Here is a 26,352-nt window from a genome sequence, read left to right on the forward strand (position 1 = left end):
ATTCTACCCAGGTTACCCGTGCGCAACTCGACCTTGGACTACAACTCCCAGCAGATCTTGCCCTAGGGAGCGTGTGGCCTCAATCGTGAGGCGTTTGGGTGACTTTAACCGAGTGACGAAAGTGGAGGAGGCGTGCCTGTTTGTGTAGGCGTGCTGCTGCAATTGGTGGAACCAGGAAGAGGGGCGGAGCCAGTATTTGGGTCAGCCAATGGTTTGTAGTCAAATGGAGGTGGGGCGTGGCGTGGCTAGGTCCTCTAGCAGGCTGCGTGGGGCCTGCAGAGGCCAGGAACGTGGATTTGGGTGGTAAAAACGCGCAGTCGAGGGGGCCGGGCTGACCCCGGCGGGAGATGGCGGCGCGATGGAGCAGCGAGAACGTGGTGGTGGAGTTCCGAGACTCGCAGGTGGGCCGGAGACCAAATGGAGCCTTCTGGGCATGCGCCTTCGCAGATTTCCCCCCTCCCCCACGCTGCCTGGTCTGTCTCAGGGCGGCGGGGCGACTCCTACAGCCTCGTCTGTGTTGGGGTAATGGAAAAGAGGTTGTCCCTGAGTAATCAGACCCGAGAGTGTGAGGGGAGTCTTGAGTACTGTTGGTGGTTGGGCCAGACACAAACAGGGGTTCGGGCTTACACGTGGGGGTACGGGGAGTGGCGCCTGCCTTGGGACACCGAAGGGCAGGGGTGGTGCGCGAGTGGGCAGGGGTGCTCCTTCCAAAGCCAGGGTGGGGAGTGAGGGAGTGTTTGCTCTTCTAGGCCGGGGCCGCGCTTAGTGACTTTGATCATGTCGCAGAACTTCTCTGAACCTCGGCAATGGGACTTAACCCTGCTTTACAAAATTTCAGGGTGAAGTTGATAGAAAACTGAATGCAAAGTGCCTGTTTCAGCAGCTAAACTTTAAGTGGTTGCTGATACTAGAATAGTGGAAAATACCGTATAGTGAGTGAGTGAATAGAAGTGTTCACTGCACATATTTCCCAGGTTCGAATCCCGGCTTAGTCTCTGGCCTGTCATCACCCACTGTGCATAACTTTTTTCTCACCTGTGAGAAAGTGTGAGTCGTACCTGCCCGAGGGTTGGCGTGAGAATTTTGAGGTCGTACATTTAGAATGTGTGACACAGTGACAGGCACATAGTAAGCCTCAATGAACGTTAGCACTTATTAGGGATTTTTACTGTTTTTCTATTTCCTGCGTTTCCTGTGCTGTACTTATTATCTGCATTTTCTTTTTCTAATTCATGAGAGAATCACACAGGATAAGTGGATGCTATCCCTTTTTTCCAAACAGCAAAGCTGATCCTGGTTTGGCTGATCCTGTGACTTGACCAAGGCCTCCCATTGTGTGGGGGCATGGGGATATGAACTCAGGGATCTGGCCCCAGGACTTCTGCTGGCCTCATTACACCGCCCTGCTTCCTACCGTATGAGCCTATACAGTTGTTCCTCAATACATACTGTACTCAGCCACCCCTTCCCCAGCACCTAGGACACTGTCTGGGTGATTTTCTTTTCTTTATTTTTTAAATTATAAGAAAAAGTGTATTTAGAAAGTTACAGAGGTGAGCCAGCTTGGCTGTGTAGGCTCAAGAAATAAGTTACAGAAGCAAAAGAAGGGCCCTTGGAGCTTAGGAGAGGGAAAGGAAAAGGAAAACGAGGCTGGAGGAAGAAGAGTAGGAAGGGAAAGGCGCGGGCATGCTCCAGAGAAGAGAGCATGCTGGGTGATTCTCTTTTATGCAACAGGTATTTCTGGAATGCCTTTTGTGTGCCAGGTTTTCTACTCCTTTATTCAACAAGATTTACTGAGCTCTTTTGCAAGGTGCACACTGTGCCTGGCACTGTGTTGATTCTCACGTGATTTATTCTGAAGAGACATCTGAATTACAACAAAGTGATGTGCTTTCTTCTAAGAGCCCACCCCGTTTTTGCCATAAAGACAGTGTGTGGTGGATTCACTGACCAGTTTGCCATGTGGTGCTCTCTGATATAGTTCCCATGGAGAATCTGAGTAACAGCATTCTGATTAAAGGGCCCTGAAGCACTTTGCACTGTCAGCATGGTGTCTCTGGGAGGCCAGCTCTCCCAAGGGAGGTGCCAGACTCTTAGGGAAAAAGAACCACATTCCTGTTATCCTTGTTAATTGCTTTCAGTGGGGACTAATAACAAAGTCATATATGGTACCTCTGAGCCTGCTAATTTGGAAGCTACTAATCTGTAAAGCCTTTAATTCTCATAGAAACCCAGGCAGTCTCAACCAAACTTCTCAATGGAAATGTAATTGAAGAGACCTGCAGAGAAGGTGCTGACACACGTTTTAGGATACTATGAAGTAGTGTCAAATAATTAAATCAAAACAGCAGTTGTCAAAGTAAATTGGGTAATTTAACTGCCTTGTGGGAGTTTCTGTTCTTTTTGATTTTTGGTATTCATTTGGAAGGGTACATCTTAGCATAAATTAGCATGGTTTTGTGGTTGAATTTGGTGCTAATTCGGAGGGGGTGGGAACCCATTTTATTAGCTGTTTCATTAATGTAGAAACAAAAAGTTGAAACTCTTAATATTGTCTTTCTGAAAAGAAAGGCCAAACAATAAACTTTTCAAACACCCCTCTTCTTTTAAAAGTCATTTAAGAAAACTTAGATTTTTTTAGTGAAAACCCCAGTCTGAAAAGTAAAACTCTTTTTCTTAACAGTTTATACAAGCATCACTCACTTTATAAAACAGTGCCTTGTATTAGTGAAGAACCTGTGCTTCTTGGCAACTACTCTGAAGTGGTCCCTGGAATCAATGAGTGTAACACTGTAAAACTTAGAGATAATCTCCTCAGGCAACATCATCCACTAGAATTTTCTGTAATGATGGACATGTGGCCACTGAACACTTGCAGTGGTGCTAGTGCAACTAAGATACTGTATTTTAAAATAAATTTTAGTCCTGGTGGTGTGGCTCAGTGGATTGAGTGCCAGCCTGTGAACCAAACAATCGCCAGTTTGATTCCCAGTCAGGGCACATGCCTGGGTTGTGGGTCAAGTCCCCCGTAGGGAGCATGTAAGGGGCAACCATGCATTAATGTTTCCCTCCAGCTCTTTTTCCCTCCCTTCCTCTGTCTCTAAAAATAAATAAATAAAATCTTTAAACAATTTTTAAAAATTAATTGCCATTTAAAGAACCACTTGTGGCTATTGTGTGTAGTATTTGAAACTGTAGTAGAAATTGAATAGTTTGAACTCGAAAAGAGTGGTAAGGTGGCAGAATGTTCAGTTAACAGGTCTCTAACTCAACAATAAGTGCAAAAATACTACAGGATATGCTTATCGTGATGACAATAGGAACTTGAGATTCATAGCAACTCTCTGCTGAATGTCTCTACTTCAGCATCTGTGAGATGGCTGAAACTCTATATATCCAAAGTAGCCAGAAGAATAGAGGTTCTGGCCAAGATGGAGGTGTAGGCAGAAACCCTTCGCTTCCTCTCACAACCAAAAGGAGGATAACAACCAATCTAAAGTCAATCAACCAGAATCACCAGGAAATCAAACTGCATGGAACTCTGACAACCAAGGAATTAAAGAAAAAAATCAACCAGAACTACCTGACCAGTAAGGCGGACCCTGTGGTGCAGGCAGACTCAGAGAACCACCCTGAGGAGGCTGAGGGGCAGAGCTGTGCAGGAGGGACTGACTTTAAGGGGAAAACTGAGACTCAGAGCTGACTGTGGGCTACAGCTGGAGTTGCTGAGCTGGGAGATACTTCCAATCTGACTCAAGGGTCTATTGGAAAGTGTGCTAGAGACGAGCAGGCAAGCTTCTTTGCTCCCTCTCTGGCCCCTCCCCCACAGGCAGCACAGCAAGGAGAGTGAATACCTAAGGCCCTGCCCCTTACAACTTACCAGGTGCACCAAGACAAAGAAATGTGGCCCAAATGAAAGAACAGAGCAAAATCTCAGAACTAAGTGATGAGATTACCAACCTAACTGATGGAGAATTTAAAGCCCTGGCAATCAAAATGCTCACAGAGCTGATTGAGCTTGGTTGAAAAATGAAAACAAATGAAAGATACCCAAAAGGAAATAAAGCAAAATATTCAGGGAACCAGCAGTGACAAGAAGGAAACCAGGATTCAAAGCAATGATCTGGAGCAAAAGGAAGAAAAACATCCATCTGGATCAGAATAAAGAAACAAGAATCCAAAAATCCGAAGAGAGGCTGAGGATTCTCTGGACAACCTGAAACATTCCAATATCCAAATTATAGGGGTGCCAGAAGGAGAAAAGCAACAATAAGAAATCGAAAACTTATTTGAACAAATAATGAAGGAAAACTTCCCCAATCTGGTGAAGGAAATAGATTTCTAGGAGGTCCAGGAAGCCCAGAGAGTCCCAAAGAAATTGGACACAAAGAGGAACACACCAAGGCACATAATCAAATTACCCAAGAATAAAGACAAAGAAAATCCTAAGAGCAGCAAGAGAAAGGGAGACAATTACCTACAAAGGAGTTCCCATAAGGCTATCAGCTGATTTCTCAAAAGAAACCTTACAGGCAAGAAGGGGCTGGAAAGAAGTATTTGAAGTCATGAAAGGCAAGGATCTACATCCAAGATTGCTCTACCCAGCAAAGCTTTTATTTAGAGTGGAAGGACAGATAAAGTGCTTCCCAAATAAGGTCAAGTTAAAGGAGTTCATTATTACCAAGCCCTTACTGTATGAAACTTCAAAGGGACTTATCTGAGAAAAAAGACAAAAAATATGAACAATAAAATGACAACAAACTCATAACTATCAACAAATGAACCTAAAAGAAAAGAAAAACGATGAAAACAAAAACTAATCAAATAGCCAGAACAGAAACAGAATCAGAGAAATGGACATCACACAGAGGGAGTTCAGTGGGGAGGGGGAATGGAGGAATGGGGAGAAAAGGTACAGGGAAGAACAAGCATAATTAGTAGGCATAAAGTAAACAAGGAAAGATAAAAAATGGTATAGGAAACAGAGGACTCAAAGAACTTATATGTATAGCCTATGGATATGAACTAAGGGTGGGGAATGCCAGAGAGTGTGGGGGTAGGGTGGAGGGAGGATAAATGGGGAAAAATTGGGAAAACTAATAGTATAATCAATAAAAATACTCTAAAAAACAAAGTAGCCAGACATACTCTGGGTCTTACCTCCCCAGCTTATCTGGCACCCCAGCTTTTTGCCCCCTTCCAGTATACCCTCCACATAGAATGATTTTTTTAAAACTCCAGATTTATTGAGGTATAATTAATGTACAATACAATTTACCCTTTTATGTGTATAATTGGTTGAATTTTGACAAATGTATGTAGTCCTGTAGCTACCACCACGATTGAAGTGCAGAACATTTTCATTACTCTAAAACACTCATTTGTGCCCCTCTGTAGCCAGCCTTTTTCCCTCACTCCCATCCTCTGGCAGAGGCTGATGTGATTTCTGTAACACATGGAACACATCATTTCCATAACAGTGTGTCACCTTTTGAGTCTGGCTTCTTTCACTGAACTTGTGCTTTTGAGATTCATTCATGTTGTTGAACATACCTGTTAGTCCATTCCTTTTCACTGCCCAGTAGTATTCCATTGTATAGATAGATCACAATTTGTAATTCCATTAACCTGTTTACGGAATTTAGGTAGTTTTCACTTTTGGGTAATTACGATTAAAGCTGTGATAAATATCAAGGTGATCTGTTCTTCCTTTTTTTTCTTTTTTCTTATTTTTTCTTAAAGGTGATTTTTTTTAAACGAATTTCTTTGTATCTCTTCTTTGATGAAAATCCTTCAGTAGCTTCCTGTTGCACCTAGAATAGAATACGAGTTCCTTATTTTAGATTGTTTTGTGTGCTGGTCTCTGCCTCCTTCTCAGATCACATCTTGTACCACTTTCCCCTCACTCACTATTTGTTTATTTTTATCTTTCTCCCTTACTGTAGTGTAAGTTCCCTGGGGGGGGGTGACTGTTTTGTTGACTACTGTAACCTTAGTGCCTAGAATAGTGCTTGGTATACAACAACACTCAACAAATGTTTGTTGAATGAATACATTTTTAATTAAAAAATATTTTATTTCTTCATTTTTAGACATGGGGAAGGGAGGAAGAGAAACAGCAATGTGTGGCTACCTCTCACGTGCCCCTCACTGGGGACCTGGCCCATGACACAGATATGTACCCTGCCTGGGAATCGAACTGGTCACCTTTTGGTTCATAGGCCGGTGCTCAATCCACTGAACCACACCAGCCAGATGAATAAATTTTAAAAATCAATTAAATTAAAATCCCTGACCAGGTAGCTCAGTTGGCCAGGGTGTCATCCCTGTACATCAAGGTTATGGGTTCGATCCCTGATTAGGGCACATACAAGAAGTAACCAATGAATGTATAAATAAGTGGAACAATAAATTGATGTTTCTCTCTCTCTCTTTCCCCAACCTCCTTCCTTCCCCTTTTTCTCTAAAATAAAAAAAAAAAGCAACCAATGAATGCATAAATAAGTGGAACAACAAATCACTCTCTCTTGCGCCCTTTCCTTTCTCTCTTTAAAATTCATAAGTACAAAATTTAGGGACTTCTAGCCAAGATGGAGGCGTAGGTAGACACACTGTGCCTCCTCCCACAACCAAAAGAAGGACAAAAACAATTTAAAAGCAAAAAACAACCAGAACCGACAGAAAATCAAACTGTAAGGAAGTCCGACAACCAAGGAGTTAAAGAAGACACACTCATCAAGACCAGTAGGAGGGGTGGAGTCGGGCAGCCAGGCAGAGAGGACTTGTGGCAAGGTGGTGGCTGGAGGACCCAGCAAGGCAGTGGATTGTGGAGCAGGGTGCGCAAGGCTGCAGCTGGCTGGCAAGGCAGCAGCTGGTGGAGCAGGTGGTTCCACATTTGTGCTCAGATAAACTGGGAGAAACAACTGGGGAGTGGGATGGACTACACGACCCAAGGCCCCAGTGAGGGGAAATAAAGCCTCAAACCTCTGATTGAAAACCTCTGTGGGGGTTGAGGCGGCAGCAGGAGAAACTCCCAGCCTCACAGGAAAGTTTGTTGGAGAGACCCACAGGCTCCTAGAACATACACAAGCCCACCCACACAGGAATCAGCACCAGAAGGACCCAATTTACTGGTGGGAAGTGGAGGAAGTGACTGAAATCCATCAGAGAGCAGAGCAAGTGCCATTGTTTCCTCTTGGACCCCTGCCCCACATACAGCGTCACGACAGTGATGCAAGTTATCTGCCCAGAAGAACACCTAAGGCTCCGCCCCTTGCTATGTAATAGGTGCGACAAGACAAAAAAAAAAGAAAAATGGCCAAAATGAAAGAACAGATCAAAGCTCCAGAAAAAAATACAACTAAGCAATGAAGAGATAGCCAGCTTATCAATGTGCAGTTCAAAACACTGGTAATCAGCATGCTCACAGAATTGGTTGAATTAGGTCGCAAATAGAGGAAAAAATGAAGGCTATGCTAAGTGAAATAAAGGAAAATACACGGGGAACCAGTAGTGATAGGAAGGAAACTGGGACTCAGATCAACAGTGTGGACCAGAAGGAAGAAAGAAACATCCAACCAGAAAAGAATGAAGAAATAAGAATCCAAAAAATGAGAGGCTTAGGAACCTCCAGGACATCTTTAAACGTTCCTACATCCGAATTATAGGGGTACCAGAGGAGGAAGAGGAAAAGCAACAAGTGGAAACTTATCTGAACAAATAATAAAGGAGAAATTCCCCAATCTGGCAAAGGAAATAGACTTCCAGGAAGTCCAGGAAGCTTAGAGAGTCCCAAAGAAGTTGGACACAGGAGGAATACATCAAGGCATATCATAATTACGTTACCCAAAATTAAAGTTAAGGAGAGAATCCTAGAAGCAGCAAGAGGAAAGGAGACAGTTACTTACAAAGGAGTTCCCATAAGGTTGTCAGTTGATTTCTCAAAAGACAAGAATGGGGCTGGCAAGAAGTATTCCAAGTCATGAAAAGCAAGGACCTACACCCAAAATTGCTCTATCCAGCAAAGCTCTCATTTAGAATGGAAGGGCAGATAAAGTGCTTCTCAGATAAGGTCAAGTCCAAGGAGTTCATCATCACCAAGCTCTTATTATATGAAATGTTAAAGGAACTTATCTAAGAAAAAGAAGATAAAAAATATGAACAGTAAAATAACAGCAAACTCAATTATTAACAACCACACCTAAAACAAAAACAAAAGCAAACTAAGCAAACAGCTAGAAAGGAACAGAACCACAGAAATGGAGATCACATGGAAGGTTAGCAACAGGGAAGTGGAAGTGGGAGAGACGGGGGGAAAGATACAGAGAATAAGTAGCATAGATAGTAGGTGGAAAATAGATGGGGAGATTAAGAACAGTATGGGAAATGTAGAAGCTAAAGAACTTATATGTATGACCCATGGACATGAACTAAAGGAGGGGAGTGTTCGTGGGAGGGGGTGTGCAGGGCAGAGGGGAGTGAAGTGGGGAAAATGAGACAACTATAAGAGCATACCAATAAAGTATATTTAAAACAATAAAATTGATAAATACAAAATTTTTAAAAATTGGCCCTGGCCTTGGCTGCTGTGGCTCAGTGGATTGAGTGCGGCCTATGAATCAAAGGCCACCAGTTCGATTCCCAATCAGGGCATATGCCTGGGTTGTGGGGCCAGGTCTTACCAGTTAGGGGCTTGCGAGAAGCAACCATTCAGTGTATGGTATCTCTTTTTTTTTTAAAAATTTTTATTGATTATGCTGTTACAGTTGTTCTATTCCCCCCCTTCATTCCCCTCCACCCTACCTCCCCATCCCCATTACCCCCCCTTTAGTTTATGGCCACGTGTCTCAAGTTCTTTAGATTCTATATTTCCCATGCTATTCTTGCCCCCCCCCCATCTATTTTCTATCTACTACTGTCTATGCTACTTATTTTCTGTACCTTCTCCCCCCTTCTCCTCCTCCCACTCCCCTGTTGCTAACCCTCCTTGAGATCTTCATTTCTATGTTTCCACTCCTGATCTCGCTGTCCTTTTAGTTTGCTTTTGTTTTAGGTGTGGTTGTTAATAACTGTGAGTTTGTTGTCCTTTCACTGTTCATGTTTCTTTAACTTCTTTTTCTTAGATAAGTCCCTTTAACATTTCATATAATAAGGGCTTGGTGATGATGAACTCCTTGAATTTGATCTTATCTGAGAAGCACTTTATCTCTCCTTCCATTCTAAATGAAAGTTTTGCTGGATAGAGCAATCTTGGTTGTAGGTCTTTGGATTTCATGACTTGGAATACCTCTTTCCAGCCCCTTCTTGCCTGTAAGGTCTCTTTTGAGAAATCTGCTGACAGTCTGATGGGGACTCCTTTGTAGGTGACTGTCCCCTTACCTCTTGCTGCTTCTAGGATTCTCTCCTTCATTTTAATTTTGGCTAATGTAATTATGATGTGCCTTGGTGTGTTCCTTCTTGGGTCCAACTTCTTCGGGACTCTCTGAGCTTCCTGGATTTCCTGGAAGTCTATTTCCTTTGCCAGATTGGGGAAATTCTCCTTTATTATTTGTTCAAATAAGTTTTCCACTGGTGGCTGTGCCTTTCCCCCTTCTGGTATCCCTATAATTCGGATGTTGGAGCGTTTAAAGATGTCCTGGAGGTTCCTAAGACTCTCCTCATTTCTTTGAATTCTTGCTTCTTGACTCTTTCTGTTTGGCCATTATTTGCTTTCTTCTGGTCCACTCCATTGATTTGAGTCCCAGTTTCCTTTTCATTTCTATTGGTGTCCTGTGCAATTCCATTCATTTCAATTAGTTTCGCCTTCATATATTTGTCTAATTTGTGGCTATAATCAACCAGTTCTGTGAGGATCCTGATGACCAGTGTTTTAAACTGTGCGTCTGAGAGTTTTGCTATTTCTTCATCGCTTAGATGTATAGGCTGTGGGGCTTTGAGCTCTTCTTGAGCCATTTTTGGTCTGTTCGTGCCCTTTAAGTGTGAGGAACGGAGCCTTGGACTCCCAGGTCACTGGGTTGTGACGCTGTATGTGGGGGCGTGGTCAGAGCGGGGAAATGGCGGCACCCTCTGCTGTTTTGCACCGCTGGGTGAGGAGCAGAGCCTCAGGTGGTTCACCGGGGCCGGGCCAGTCAGAGTCGCTGGGTTATGACGCTGTATGTGGAGGTGGGGTCAGAGCGGGGAAATGGCAGCGCTCTCCCTGCCGCTTGCTGTGGGGACCCGCTGGGTCCCGGGTCCAATCGCCCACTCCCCCGCCTGTCTATCCGCGCACAAACGCGCGACCACAGTCAACCCACAGCCCTGCGTCCTCGTTGCCTCCCCGCGGTGGCTCGCTTGGTTGCTCACTCGGTCGCTCACTAAGTCCAACCCTGCGCCTGGATTCCGCGCACCTGAATCCGTCTGACCGAGTTTTCCTGTGCTACCCCGCTCCACCAGCTGCTTCTTTCGCCCCTTACCGGTCAGACTGAAGAATTTGTTGTTAACAGACTTCGGAAAAGTTCAATTTTCTGTGTTCTGGCTGTGTTTTCTGTTGCTAATATTTAGTTGTCTCTAAACTTGGTTGTGTGAGAAGGCACGGCATATCCACCTATGCCTCCATCTTGGCGGAAGTCCTCCTGGTATCTCTTGCATATTGCTGTTTCTCTCCCTCTCCTTCTCTATAAAAATAAATAAATAAATTTTTGAAAAGAGAGAGGAGAGGAAAGGAAGACAGAGGAAGAGAAACACTGATGTGAGGTTGCCTCTCACGCACCCCCAAGTGGGGACCTGGTCCACAACCCAGACATGTGCCCTGACTGGGAATGCAACCAGCAAACTTTCGGTTTACTGGCTGGCGCTCGATCCTGAGCCACACCAGCCAGGGTAATAAAGTCTTTTTTAAAAAATTAAAAAATCAGTTATATTGATTAATAAGAGTAATTAGGGAAAAGTGTTCAGATTTTCATGGTCTTTTTTATTTTAAAATAGTTTTAGATCTATAGAAAAATTGGGAACACAGTACAGAGAGTTTCTGTACACCTGTACTCAGTTTCCCCTATTAGTAACATCTTACCCCATATGGTATATTTTCTGCAGTTAATCAATATTGATAGATCATCATTAACTAAAATTCATACTTTCCTGAGCACTTCTTAGTTCTCACCTAGTGTCCCTTTCCCTGTTTGGGGACTTTGTGCAGAACACGACATTATAGTTGTCACATTTCTGCTGACTCCACTTGGCTATGATCATTTCTCAGACTTTCTTTGTTTTTCATGATCTTGACCATCTGTAGAATGTCCCTCAGTTGGGATTTGTCTTTTGTCTTTCTCATGATCAGACTGGGATTATGTATTGTTTTGTTTTTTTTGAGGAATACCCTAGAGTTTTACAAGGTGCCCTTCTCATCACATCGTATCAGGGGCAGTGCTGTGAACCTGTAGCACCACTGCTGATGTTGACTTGATCAGGGCCAGGGCAGAGCTTCCTAGGTTTGCCTACTGTAAACATACTGTTTTTGCCCTTTGTCTGGACTATTAGCTCCCACTCCCTCATCAGCAGTTTCACTTAATACGGTTTCAGTTATCTGTGGTCAAGTGGGGGCCACAAATATTAGCCAGAAGATTCCAGAAGTAAACAATATATAAATTTTACAGTTTGTGCCTTTCTGAATAGCATGTTTAAATTTTGCACTGTCCTCTCTCTCCATCTTGCCTGGGGCGTGAATCATTCCTTGTTCAGTGTATTCAGGGTGGATATGCTACCTGCCTGTTAGTCACTTAGTAGTAATTGTTATCCGACTGTGGAGTATCACAGTGCTTGTTTGCAAGTAATCCTTATAGTAGCTAGGCTACTGTAAATGCTAGGTCATTTACCTCATTCCATCTCATCGTATAGGCATTGTAGCATCCCATAGAAGGTGAGTATAGTACAATAAGATATTTTGTGAGAGACCACATTCATGTAACTTTGATTCGAGTATATTGTTATAATTGTTCTTTTTATTATTAGTGTTGTAATCTCTTACTGTGCCTAATTTAGAAATTAAGTATTTTGTCATAGGTATGTGTGTATAAGGAAAAGCATAGTATGTAGAGGGTTTGTAGTACACACAGTCTCAGTCATGTACTGGGGACCTGGAACATTCACCTCCCCATGCATAAGTAGGGGACAGCTGAACTCTTTGGAAAATACTCTCTATATACAGCCTATACTTAAGGAGATGGGAGTTATTCTCCCCAATGTATTTATTTATTGAATTATTTGTTTATATCAGTATGAACTCCTAGGTACTTATTTTATACTTTGCATTACGATCTCATTATTTTGTTGTCCAAATTGTTCTAGCTTTCACCACTGGGCTCTCTTTCAGGTGGTTCTTGGGCATACGCCCAGGTTTTTTCTTAACTTTTAAAATACTTTCTGGTACTACAAGATACTCAACTCTCATTTTGTATGTTTCTTGCCCCAGTCCTTAAATTAGCCATTTCTCCAAGGAGCTCTGGTTTTTTCAGCTGGAGAATTATATTAGAAACCAAGACCTGGTGCTAAATGTGCTCATTGCTTTGGGGGTGTCATTGCCTCTAGGCCCCCCTCAACTGACAAAATAAGAAATATACATGGGTGTACTAACCCATGTATATACATATGTCTAAATGTTTCTGTATGTAGGCATCTTTATCTGTATCTTTATATTTTACCTGTATCTATATCTATATCTATATATCTTTCATCTGCATACTTTATCTGCATATATACCTTATTTGTGTATATGAGTTTATACTTATATTTTTAACCCTAATCCATTTTCACATGGGTCATAGTGACCCCCACCCTTTGCTTATAATTAACTTCCCACTTTAACAGATATCTGGCTCCTGCCATCTTTTATCCATTTACTTAATTGTTCATTCCGGTATATATGTATAGTGGTTTCAGAATTGTTATCTTGTACCCTTGAAGGAAACTAGTTTATCAGCTAGAGTACTGTGTTTATATACAGTTTCTTTTCCCTTTAGTCTTACAGATTCTACTAAGGCTTTCACCATTTTTTAAAAATATATTTTATTGATCATGCCATTACAGTTGTTCTATTCCCCCCTTCATTCCCCTCCACCCTGCACACCCCTCCCCCACCCTTCCTCCCTTTAGTTTATGACCACATGTCTCAAGTTCTTTAGATTCTATATTTCCCCTACTATTCTTGCCCTCCCCCTATCTATTTCTACCTACCATCTATGCTACTTATTTTCTGTACCTTCTCCCCCTTCTCCTCCCACTCCCATGTTGCTAACCCTCCATGTGATCTCCATTTCTATGGTTCTACTCCTGATCTAACTGTCCTTTTACTTTGCTTCTGTTTTCGGTGTGGTTGTTAATAACTGAGTTTGCTGTCCTTTCACTGTTCATATTTTTTATCTTCTTTTTCTTAGATAAGTCTCTTTAACATTTCATATAATAAGGGCTTGGTGATGATGAACTCCTTGAACTTGTCCTTATCTGAGAAGCATTTGATCTGCCCTTCCATTCTAAATGAAAGCTTTGCTGGATAGAGCAATCCTGGATGTAGGTCTTTGGATTTCATGACTTGGAATACTTCTTTCTAGCCCCTTCTTGCCTGTAAGGTCTCTTTTGAGAAATCAGCTGACAGTCTGATGGGAACTCCTTTGTAGGTGACTGTCCCCTTATCTCTTGCTGCTTCTAGGATTCTCTCCTTCATTTTAATCTTGGCTAATGTAATGATGATGTGCCTTGGTGTGTTCCTTCTTGGGTCCAACTTCTTTGGAACTCTCTGAGCTTCCTGGATTTCCTGGAAGTCTACTTCCTTTGCCAGATTGGGGAAATTCTCCTTTATTATTTGTTCAAATATGGTTTCTAGTTCTTGCTCTTCCTCTTCCCCTTCTGGTACCCCTATAATTCGGATGTTGGAATGTTTAAAGATGTCTGAAGGTTTCTAAGCCTCTCCTCATTTTTTTGAATTCTTGTTTCTTCATCCTTTTCTGTTTGGTCATTTTTTTCCTCTTTCTGGTCCACTCCACTGATTTGAGTCCCAGTTTCCTTTCCATTACTATTGGTTTTCTGTGCATTTCCATTCATTTCAATGAGTTTAGCCTTCATATGTTCCTCTAATTAGTGACTAAAATCAACCAGTTCTGTGAGCATCCTGATCACCAGTGTTTTGAACTGTGTATCTGAAAGTTTGGCTATTTCTTCATTTCTTAGATTTATTGGCTCTGGGGCTCTGAGTTGTTCTTGAGCCAAGTTTTGATCTGTTCATGCTTGTTACATATGAGGAGTGGAGCCTTAGATGTTTACCAGGCTGGTTTGTGACACTGTATGTGTGGGTGGGGTCAGAGGGACAATGGCGGTCCCCTCTGCCGCTTCCTGCCACTGGGGTCTGCATGGTCTGTCTTACCACTTGCTCCTTCACTGGTTTATCTCCACACAAATGTGTGACTGTGGTCAGCCCTCAGTGGGTCCGCCTGCTTCTCCACATCTGGGATCCTCCCACGGCTGCCTGCACACCTGGGTTGCACGCCCAGGTCGGTCCAGTGGATCTTTCCTGCCCAACCCCGCTCTGCTGCTGTCTCTGCCCCTCTTACCAGTTTGGCTGAAGGGTTCATTGTTGTCAGACTTCCGTATAGTTCAATTTTCTGTGGTTGGGCTGCATTTTTGTTGCTATAACTTTGTTGTTTTTAAAGTTGGTTGTATGAGAAGGCACAGTGCTTCCACCTACGCCTCCATCTTGGTGGAAGTCGGCTTCCACCATTTTTAAGCAAGCTTTCTCATTTCTCTATATGGTGGTCTAGTCTTTATAAGGCATTTAAAATATTTTAAAGTGTTTTCCCATAAAAGTTATCTATTATGGAATATATCAGCGATATTGTACTATGTAAAGAAAAATGATAAAATGTAGCCTCCACACACCTTAAGGAATAGGCCATTTTAGTTATTTTTTAAAGCATGAATACATTTTCTCTAGAACATGTCCCTCTCTTAATGCCCTTTAGAGGAAGTGACTGCCCTGAATTTTGGATTATTTCTTTGCTTTTTTATCGCACATATGTAAATGGAAATGACATTTCGTTTTATTTTGATAGTTTTGACCATTATTTAAATGGAGTCACATGGTGTGAATTCTGTGACTTCCTTTTTCCCTACATTATTTTTGAAGTTCATCCATGTCGACTGTCATACCTGTGGCTTACTGATTTTGCTATGAAGTCTGGTTCCTTTGTATGAATGTGCCATAGTCAAGTCATCCCTCTGTCCATAAAACGCTTGGTTGTTTCCAATGTTTTGTTTTTTGTAGATGGTGATAAGTAACCACGGTGTTTACATAGGGGTAGAATTGCTGGGCTATGGGATGTGCAGGTTCTTCAGCCTTATTAGCAAACGCCACGTTGTTTTCCAAAGTGGTTGAGATCTGATACTCCCTGTTACAGTGCTTCAGAAATTCCTTTGGGCTGTATCCTCATCAACACTTGGTGTTACCACATGTTTAAATTTCTCATTCTTTCAGCAGTTCTTTAATGAGAGTCTGTTATATAATAGATCCCTGGGACATACTGTGGACATAGCAGTGCAGTGCTCTGTGTGTTTCTATGCCCTCACAAATCAGATGTTGAAACCTAAAACCCAAGGTTTTGGATTTGGAGGTGGGGCCTGTGGGAGGGTATTAAGTCGTGAGGGTGGAGCTCTCATGAATGGGATTAGTGCTCTTTGCCTAGAGAAAGCGCCCTCCCCTTCCGCCCTGTAAGGTTACAGGTAGGCAGTCTAGGAAGAGAGTCCTCACCTGACACCAAATCTGTCAGCACCTTGATCTTGAACGTCCCAACCTCCACAAATGTGAGAAGTACATTTCTGTAGTTTATAAACCACCAAGTCTATGATATTTTGTTATAGCAGCCTGAAAGGATTTAGATAAACCATGCACAAAACAGACAAAAATTTCTGTCCACATCAAGCTCTTCTCCTTATATCTAACGGATTTCCACCTATCTAGTGCCTATGAAATGGTCTATCATATTTGGGTTTAATTTGTATTACCCTAATACTGATGAAGATCAATATCTTTTCATATGTTTAACTGGCAATTTGATTATTCTATGAAATTCTAGCCCATTTATATCTTATGCCTTTTAAAATTTAAAATTTTTTATTTTTAAAATAATTTTGTTGACTTATTTTTTTTTAGAGAGAGAGGAAGGGAGAGAGAAAGAAAGTGAAAGAGAGGGAGAGATTGGGAGAGATCGAAACATCAATTTGTTGTTCTACTTATTTATGCATTCATGGGTTGATTCTTACATGTGTCCAGACCGAGGATTGAACCTGTAACCTTGGTGTATTGGGACAGCGCTCTCACCAACTGAGCTCCCTGGCCAGGGCCTAAATGTGACATTTGGACGACACGTAGAAGGGGGTAGAAGTATCCATTGTTGAGAACTAATGCTACCTGGAAGCTGCGACTACCATGGTCATGGGAAGAGGAAGACCACGACTGACTACCTGCCTGTCATCTCCAGCCTGCACCTGCCTCGCTAGCAGAACTGAATCTGTTTCTCTCTCACAGGCAACTGCAATGTCTGTGGACTGTCTGGGGCAGTATGCAGTGCTTTCCGGGTGAGTACGTTTGCTATTTGTCTGTCATGACTTCTGGGAACAAACAGCAAATTAAAGAGGTTTCTGGGAAATTGGAAAATACTCTTATATTTAAGGGTTACGGGCATAGGGTTGAGTTCTGCTACCCTAGTGATCTCAGGGATACTTCTAGGGATTATTTGCTGTTATTTTTGTCTTTGTCCTGGTAGGTGAGCAATGCAATTCCTTTGAAATTTTAGTGACTGGCAGTTTGGTCTTGAAATTAGAATTTTCTCTTTACCGCATGCACTCTTTAGAAGGATGCTGGCTGGTCGGGGCTGACAAGTGGAAGGGATCCTGGCTCTTGTTTGGCAGAGCGATTGATTATGATCCCTTGGACATTGGCCTTCCTGGACTAGTCTTTCTCATGAAGGGATTCGATTTCATCGTGAATAAATTGGACTACCTAATTTCCATAGTGTATTCTGACTCAAAAAAATGTAAGATTCCCTGAATTTGCTGGTTACCCTAACGTCGTGCCAGTGTGGGAGCATTTCGTGGGCACAGCCCCCCCCCCCCCCGTTTTTCACAGTGCTCTGGACCAACACCCTACCTCTCAGATACAGCTGTATTTTCGTTGACTTGGTTATGAGCCCGTTTATAAATTGACGAAGTATTTTCTGTTAACCTCATTATTTTACTTTGAAATCATGTTTTAATGTACCTTTAAAAAAGTACATAGCAAACATTTAAATAATTCAAAAGGATATGCAATAAAAAAAGTTTCCCTCTTCCCTCTGACTTCCCTTCCCAGCGACAATTATTAGTACCATTTTCCTGTGTCACATGGGGTGCATAGGAAAGGAAAAATTGGTATGTCTCTTTTCTGCCCCCTCCCTACTTACTTAAATAATTTTTTTTAATCCTCACCTGAGGACATTATTGATTTTAGAGGGAGGGAGAGAGACAGGGAGAACAACGTTGAGGTGAGAGAGGAACACTGATGGGAGAGAGGAACATTGATGGGAGAGAGGAACACTGATGTGAGAGAGGAACACTGATGGGAGAGAGGAACACTGATGGGAGAGAGGAACATTGATGGGAGAGAGGAACATTGATGGGAGAGAGGAACATTGGTGGGAGAGAGGAACACTGATGGGAGAGAGGAACACTGATGGGAGAGAGGAACACTGATGGGAGAGAGGAACATTGATGGGAGAGAGGAACATTGGTGGGAGAGAGGAACACTGATGGGAGAGAGGAACACTGATGGGAGAGAGGAACACTGATGGGAGAGAGGAACACTGATGGGAGAGAGGAACATTGATGGGAGAGAGGAACATTGATGGGAGAGAGGAACATTGGTGGGAGAGAGGAACACTGATGGGAGAGAGGAACACTGATGGGAGAGAGGAACACTGATGGGAGAGAGGAACATTGATGGGAGAGAGGAACACTGATGGGAGAGAGGAACATTGATGGGAGAGAGGAACATTGATGGGAGGAGAGGAACATTGGTGGGAGAGAGGAACACTGATGGGAGAGAGGAACACTGATGGGAGAGAGGAACACTGATGGGAGAGAGGAACATTGATGGGAGAGAGGAACATTGGTGGGAGAGAGGAACACTGATGGGAGAGAGGAACACTGATGGGAGAGAGGAACACTGATGGGAGAGAGGAACATTGATGGGAGAGAGGAACACTGATGGGAGAGAGGAACATTGATGGGAGAGAGGAACATTGATGGGAGAGAGGAACATTGGTGGGAGAGAGGAACACTGATGGGAGAGAGGAACACTGATGGGAGAGAGGAACACTGGTGGGAGAGAGGAACATTGATGGGAGAGAGGAACATTGATGGGAGAGAGACATCAGTTGGTTGCTTATCAAACATGCTGCTACAGGGACCAAACCCACAACCTGGGCATGTGCCCAGACTGGGAAATGAACCCATGACCTTTCAGTTTATGGGACAGCGCTCCAGCCAACTGAGCCACACTGACCAGGGCCTTACTCACTTTTTTAAAAACAGCTTTATTGAGCTATAATTCCCGTACCATATAATTCACCTACTTAAAGTGTACAGTTCAGTGGTATGTGTTATTAATTTCCTATCCAGTTTTTAAGCTTTTTTTAAAAAACTGAGTTTAAAAAGCCAACTGGCATATATATACACCGTTTCACTGCTCCTGATCCTACTCGCCAGTAGCAACTACTTGAGACGTTTTTAGCTGTTTCTTTTAGATTGCCTCCAGTTTTCCAAGTAGTGTACATATACTGCTCTATCTTGATTTGTCTGTTGTAGACATTACAAATTGACGTATTACAACAGAAGGTGAAGATTTAGCACTTTTACTTTGCTCTGAGGCCCTTTTATATATACTTGCCCTCCCCCCCTCTTCTAATGTAGTCATGTAACCATCGTTGGGTTGAATTGTATTTGGGGTTCCTTTTCTAAGTTATTGTTGAGAGGTTTTATGCCATTCTGATTCTGGACTCTGTGTGTGATCTGTTTTTCTCTTGGAAGCTTTCAAATCCTTTCTTTGTCTCTAGTATTCTTTGTCTCCAGTGGGTGTGAAATTTTCACTGTGATTACTTTTGTGTGTGGCTGTTTTTATTCATGTGTGGGCATTTACAGGTCCCCCACTTTCTTTACTTTATTATTTCTTTTATCTAAACAATAGAATCATAACTTATGCCCTGGCTGGTGTGGCTCAATGGATTGAGCGCTGGCCTGTGAACCAAAATCCGCTGATTCAATTCCCAGTCAGGGGCACATGCCTGGGTTGTGGGCCAAATCCCCATTTGGGGATGTGTGAGAAGCAACTGATCAATATTTCTTGTGCACATCGATGTTTCTCTCCCTCTCTTCCCTCCCTTCTCCTCTCTAAAATAAATAAATAAAACCTTTAAAAAATCATAGCATACATCATGTTGCTGTATCAACATTTCATAAAATGCTCTCAGATGCCCTGGGCTCTCTGTGTCTCGAATGTTAGAATTCTCAACGTTCACTAGTGTGGATGTAGCATGTAGCATTCTAGCAGAGAATGGGGTTATGTAAATGAATATTATGTAAATGGGATTATGTAAATGTTCCTGTTATGGTATGTACAGCCATATTATTTTCAACATGAGCTTGAAGTTCACCATTTCATTTTCTTTCTTTCTTTCTTTAAAAATTGATTTGAGAAAGAGATAGACAGACAGAAACATGGATTTGTTGTTCCACTTGTTTATACATTCATTGGTTGTTTCTTGTATGTGCCCTGGCTGGAGATCAAACCCGCAACCATGGTGCATTGGGATGATGCGCTAACCAACTAAGCTACCCAGCCAGGGCCTCATTTTCTTATATGGAACTTTAAAATATGTGTAGTAAAGTGAATAAAGTGAAAAGCTCAAATAAGTTTACAAATATATATGCCCATGTGATCAACATTCCAATTAAGTTACAAAATAATTTTTAGCACCTTGGAATGCCTTTTCACTCTGACAATCTGTGTATTTTATTTTATTTTATTTTATTTTATTTTATTTTTTTCTTGATGTGGTGATGGTGGTGGGTGTATTTTAGTTTAAATAAAGTTTTCTGCATTCTGTCTTCAATATTTTCCCCCCTTTATTTCCTCTTCTCATGCTTCGTGAGCTACTGTTAGTTGAATATCCTATATGGATTCTCTTTTGGTCTTTCTGTTTTGCATTCTGGGAGTTTTCTTTAACTTTAACTTCCAACCTTGCTATCAGATTTCTCCATTTCAGATTTTATGTTAATTTCCAAGAATTCTTTCTTGGTCTTTGTTCTTCACATTGTCTTCCTTTACCTCTCTGAGAATGTTCAATCCCATTTTTTTTTCTCTTCTCTGTGCTAACCTCCTTTCCTTTTTCTTTCTTTTGATCATGTTGGTCTCTGTGTTTGAGGTTTCCTCTGGTGACTGATGCTCCTGGGCTCGCTGTTACTATTAGAGAGCGTTGGACTCTCCGTTCATGTGGGTGGCAGTGGGGTTCACTGTAGGGAGATCAGGTGGGACCCAGGCCCTTTTGTTGGAGGGTGCCCTAAATGGCATTATCTCCAAGGTTTTTCTGTTGTTATTTGTTTGTTTGCTGCATCGTGGGTTGGTCATTTCCTCCTGAGAAGAATCCTGTCACTGAAGACTAAAAGCCAAGCATTGTGAGTGCTGAGTAGGGGGACAGGCCTTCATATCCTGTTCAGAGCATAGCCACTTACTCACTGCTGTGCCTCTTGTCCCTGGCCTGGGCTTCTCAGAAGCAATCTCTCTAAACACCCACCCTCACGCAGGAGGAGGAGAGGTAGAGATGCCAGCTCTGTGGGGTGCTCTTAAACTGCTCTCCTTAGTTCTTTCAGGCAGCTCTTGTTTGGTTTGGTTCTGCTTTTGGTTCTCCAGTCCCTCTCTCCTTTCCCTGTCCCATAGCCTGGAGCCCCCAGCTCCCCAGCAGTCCTGGCAGTGGGAGCGGGCTGCTTCCTAGCGCTCTTCTCTGCAGGCACCTGGGCGTTAGCTTTCTTTACTCCAGCTAGGTTACCGTTACCGCTTGCCCATCCGCTATTCATTTCCTCTCTCATTTTCATTGCCTTTGTGGGTTTCTGTCTTTTATGTTCTTACTTTTATTTTAGTGGTTCTTTAGAGGGGAATGAAGATAAACAAGCATGTTCCATCAGGCATGTTTTTCCTAAAGTGCTCACTTTCCTTTTTGTATTTGCTCTGCAGTGTCTCTGAACTCCCCTGATGACATGCACCCCTATGTTTAGCTCTTAGCCTTTTTTTCACTTTTTGTTCTAATGGCAAGATGCAAGCCAGCCAGAGGTTCTAGATCTTAGTTTTGCAACAACTTTTTAGAAGTTTCAGAGTTCGTGAATTTGTGTCTTACCTATGCATTCCTTCTTCTTCCTTAATCATCCTTTCTCAGATTTCTCCTAGCGTTTTTCATGCATTTTGACTTTTCATTTCCTGTCTTTTCCGAGCAGTCACTATATTAATCTTTTTCTTCTTTTTTTTTAGATTTTATTTATTTATTTTTAGAGCAAGGGGGAAGGGAGGGAGAAAGGGAGAGAAAGAAACATCAATGTGTGGTTACCTCTTGCACACCCTTACTGGGGACCTGGCCTACAACCCAGTCATGTGCCCTGACTGGGAATTGAACTAGTGACCCCACAGTTCACAGGCCAGCACTCAATCTGCTGAGCCACACCAGCCAGGGCTTTTTCTTCATTTTTGAGCTTACCTACCTTCATCGATATCCAGGGGCAGGGAGTACTCTCTAACAATGAATCAGTAGCTAATGGGAGTTGAGATGTTAATTCAAACACCAAGGATTTTTTTCTTTTTTTTAATTGTATTTTATTGATGATGCTATTACAGTTGTCCTGATTTTTCTCCACTTGCCCCTCCTGTTCCCAGTACCCCCTGCTCCCTCAGGCAATGCCCCCTCACCCTGTTCATGTCCATGGGTCATGTATATAAGTTCTTTGGCTACTCCATTTCTTATACTGTACTTTACATCCCCCATGGCTATTCTGTAACTACCCATTTGTACTTCTTTTTTTAAAAAGTATTGTTCAAGTACAGTTTTCTGTCTTATACTCCCATCCCGGCCCACCCCCCCCCCCCCTGTGCTCCCCACCTCCCTCCCATTCCCCTCCTCCCCCGCCTTAGTTTTTGTCCATGTATCCTTTATACTTGTTCCTGTGAATCCTTTCCCTTTTCCCCTGAAATTCCTTCCCCTCTCCCCTCTGGTCTCTGTCAGCCTGTTCTGTATTTCAGTGTCTTTGGTCATATTTTGCTTGCTTGTTTGTTATGTTGTGTAGGTTCCTGCTAAAGGTGAGATCATATGGTATTTGTCTTTCACCTCCTGGCTTATTTCACTCAGCATAATGCTTTCCAGTTCCATCCATGCTGTTGCAAAGGGTAGTAGCTCCTTCTTTCTTTCTGCTCCATAGAATTTCATTGTGTAAATGTACCATAGTTTTTTGATCTATTCATTTACTGATGGGCATCTAGGTTGCTTCCAGCTCTTGGCTGTTGTAAATTGTGCTGCTATAAACATTGGGGTGCATAGGTTCTTTTGGTTTGGTGTTTCAGGGTTCTTAGGATATACTCCTAACAGTGGAATTGCTGGGTCAAAAGGCATATTCATTTTTAGTTTTCTGGAAAATTCAAAATTCATTTGTACTTCTTTTTTTTTAAAATAATTTTTTTTAGATTTTATTTATTTATCTTTAGAGGGGAAGGGAAGGAGAGAGGGAGAGAAACATCAATGTATGGTTGCCTTTCGTGCATCCCCTGCTGGGAACTAGCCTGCAGGGAAATGCCCTGCAACCCAGGCATGTGCCCTGACTGGGAATCGAACCGCAGTTCTGTGATTCGCAGGCCCGTGCTCAATCCACTGAGCTACACCAGCCAGGGCTTCCATTTGTACTTCTTAATCCTCTCACCTCATCATTTCCCCACAACCCTTCCCATCTCGCTTTCTGTATCCATGATTCTGTCTGTTCTTGTTTGCTTAGCTTGTTTTTTAGATTCAATTATTTGATAGATTGACCTTTTCAGGTAGACGACTTGCAAGGGAATTTGAGATTTTTATGCAGGAGATTTAGTTAAGTGATAAGTGACGTGTTTAATTTAACATGCATTTGTTGAATACAAAGCATTGTACCTAGTGATTCTGAACATACAAAGGTATTCGAGGCTTGGCCCCTGCTCCAGTCAGTTGGGTCAGGACAAGAGCCTTAACATTAGCAGTTCTGCTGCAGAGATAAGTTCTGCAGTCCAAGTGCAAAGCGCAAAGCGCGTGTTGGGAGCACTGGGGAAGTGGTTCCTGTCCTAGCTGGACCATTGGGAAAGGCTGAGAGAAGGGGGAGGTGGGGGTCAGATTTCCACGGATGTGGTAGGGAAGACATTTCTAGAGGCAGACTCTCACAGGGGTGTGGCTCCTGCCTGTCCAACAGCCACCTTGAGTTACTCTTGTCACTTGCATGCCTTTCTTTATTTTTTAAAGATTTTAAAAATTTATTTATTTTTAGAGGGGGGGGAAGGGAGGGAGAAAGAGAGGGAGAGAAACATCAATGTGTGGTTGCCTCTCACTTGCTTCCCAGTGGGGACCCAGCCTGCACCCCAGACATGTGCTCTGACTGGGAATCGAACCGGTGATCCTTTGGCTCGCAGCCCATGCTCAATCCACTGAGCTACACCAACCAGAGCACTTGCATGCCTTTCAGAGTAGATAAATGGTCAAATGTATGTGCAGGTTTTCTGAACACTGCGTGCAAATCATAGGTAATTCTAAATGTGCTTTTCTGTCTTATGCTAATGCTGCTCTATTGTCATTGTGTTGATGTTGTTCTCCTAGCCGCCGGTTCCTGTACATCGTTAATCTAGATGCCCCTTTCGAAGGTCACCGGAAGATCTCTCGCCAGAGCAAGTGGGACATTGGAGCCGTGCAGTGGAACCCTCATGACAGCTTCGCGCACTACTTCGCAGCTTCGGTGAGTTTGTTTAAGGAGTGCAGAAAAAGGCTTTCGGATGTGTGCTCTGGGGCTGCCAAGTACATGTCCTGTGTGGAGGAGAGCATGTTACCACCCTCATTCGTCAGGTGGAAAGAGTTGTGGCTGGTTCTAAAAGGAAGATACACAGACAAAAAAAGTACACGAAAAGGTTTTACTGGTACCATGGGTCCCAGACCTTGTGTTCTAGGGACCGAGTCCCAGATTTTGCAAGGGAAGAGGGCAGATGCCTGTTTCTTTGTATGATGGGAACCTGTTTTCATCAGCAGCAGTGTGACCGGCCAGTGACTCTGAAACACGTTCCGAGGGAGGACTGGTGAGCTCGTCCGTGCTTGTCCCTCGTTGCTCTAAGAGGGACCAGGTGATTCCATACCTCCTTCACAAAAGGAAGGGGTGCTTTCCCGATTGGGACACATTAGACTGGTTAGCCCCCTGAAATTTTATGTGCCTGGTTTACATGTAAGTTTTTCTAGGGAAAAGATACATACATTTTATTAGGTTTTTCCAAGGAACCCACGACTGCAAAAAGATTCTGCCATCTGCCTTCTATCACTTAGGGATCTCAACCTTTGGCTCCTTTTACACTGGGCCAGAAGGGCAGTATTCAAAGGAACACTTCTTACTGTCTAGGGGATGTGACCATTCACAGTGCTGTCTGGGGCTTTTCTTATCGGAAACGGCAGTCTGTGAGAAGAAAGCCTCTGAGAAGAGAAAGAAGAGTGACGTGGTTAGCTTCAGAGGGAACCAGAAGCTGCTCTTCCCCATCGTTTCCAAAACGAGGGTCTGACTACCTGACTGGAACCAGAGAGGCGTGTTAGGGAGCCTGCTCTTCTGTTGGCTTACACCCTGAGGCCCTGCAGCCCCCCGTCACCCTCAGCCCCTGATCCTTTGACCCAGGTTTCTCAGCCTTGGCACGATTGACCTGTGGTTCCAGGTCATTCTTTATGGCAGGGGCTGTCCTGGGAATTGTTGGAGATTTAGTAGCACCCCTCTTGTCATGACAACCCAAAATATCTCTAGACATTGTTAAACGTCTCCCAGGAAGCAAAATTGCCCCTGACGGAGCAACACTGGTGGAAGCTGACCCCTCCAGGTAGTTTAACTGCATTCGCTTACAAGTGGCAAGGGATGGTGAGCAAGACAGCCCCTCCTTTGTTCTTTAAAGAGTCATTTTAAAGTGAAAATTCAGTGTCATTTACTTCATTCACAATGTTGTACAACCACCACCTTTATCATGCTTACAAATATTCATCACTCCATAGTCAAATCCCTCACAATTAAACAATATCTCCCCATTCTTCCTCACAGCCCGTGGTAGCTATGCATCTGTGTTCTGTCTCTATGGACTTATCTGTTCTGCATATTTCATATGAATGGAATCACGTAGTGTATGACATTTTGTGTCTGGCCTCTTTGTCCATGTTGTATCAGTACTCCACTCTTGTATGGCTGAATAACAATCCACCTTATGGATAGACCACATTTCCTTTATACATTCATCCACTGATGGACTCTTGGGCTGGCTTTTGTGACTAGTCTGATATGAACATGTGTGCATCCACATGCTTTTCGAGTACTCGTTTCCAGTTCTTCTTGGTATGTACCTAGAAGCAGAGTTGCAGGGTCGTGTGGTAAGTACGCTTAGTTTTTTGAGGACCCATGAAGCAAACTGCTTGTTACTGTGACTGAACTGTTTGCAGTCTCGCTGGCAGTGCACAAGGGTCCCAGTTTCCCCACACTGTCACCAAAATTTGCTGTTTGCTGTTTTATTTTTTTATTAAATTATAACCATCCTCGTGGGTGTCAGGTGGTACCTCACCGTGGTTTTGATGTGCATTTCCCTAAAGCCTGAGCATCTTTTCACGCACTTGTCAGCCATTTGCATATTTTTTATTTTCTCCCCTCCTTTATATCTATCAGTCTGTCTATAGCTATTTGTCTATCTACCTAGATATAGTCTTAGAAATGTCGGTTCTAGTCTTCTGCCCATTTTTGCATTAGGTTGTTTATGTTTTCTTGCTTTTGAGTTGTAATAGTTTTTTATGTGCTTTTGATACTAGATGCTCATCAGATACATGATTTGCAAATATTTTCTCTAGTTCTGCAGGTTGTCTTTTCATTTTCTTGGTAATGCCCTTTGATACATGTTTAATTTTAATGCAGTTCAACTTACTGCCTCATTTATATGAGCTGTGGATGATGACATCCAGTGCATTGTGTGGTGGGAAAGTGCAGAGGAGTTTGTTACGGCGCCTAGTTCAGAGACTGCCACTAGCA

The 26,352-nt window shown here is 42.9% G+C and overlaps 1 protein-coding gene across 4 annotated transcripts in view; it reads left to right on the forward strand.

The window, feature by feature from the left end:
* The first annotated feature begins 240 nt into the window (after window positions 1–240).
* WDR59 (WD repeat domain 59) overlaps window positions 241–26,352 on the forward strand; it is a 126,228-nt gene continuing 100,116 nt past the window's right edge. For all 4 annotated transcript variants that reach the window (XM_053666598.1, XM_053666597.1, XM_053666600.1 and 1 more), the window contains exons 1-3: window positions 241–401; window positions 16,547–16,596; window positions 23,922–24,057. In XM_053666598.1, coding sequence (XP_053522573.1) covers window positions 348–401; window positions 16,547–16,596; window positions 23,922–24,057 — 240 coding nt within the window. In that variant the 5' untranslated portion in view covers window positions 241–347. The remainder of the gene's footprint in view (window positions 402–16,546; window positions 16,597–23,921; window positions 24,058–26,352) is intronic.

Source organism: Artibeus jamaicensis, unplaced genomic scaffold, assembly GCF_021234435.1.
Source record: "Artibeus jamaicensis isolate MK-2021 breed Jamaican fruit bat unplaced genomic scaffold, CSHL_Jam_final contig_464, whole genome shotgun sequence".
Taxonomy (NCBI): Eukaryota; Metazoa; Chordata; class Mammalia; order Chiroptera; family Phyllostomidae; genus Artibeus; species Artibeus jamaicensis.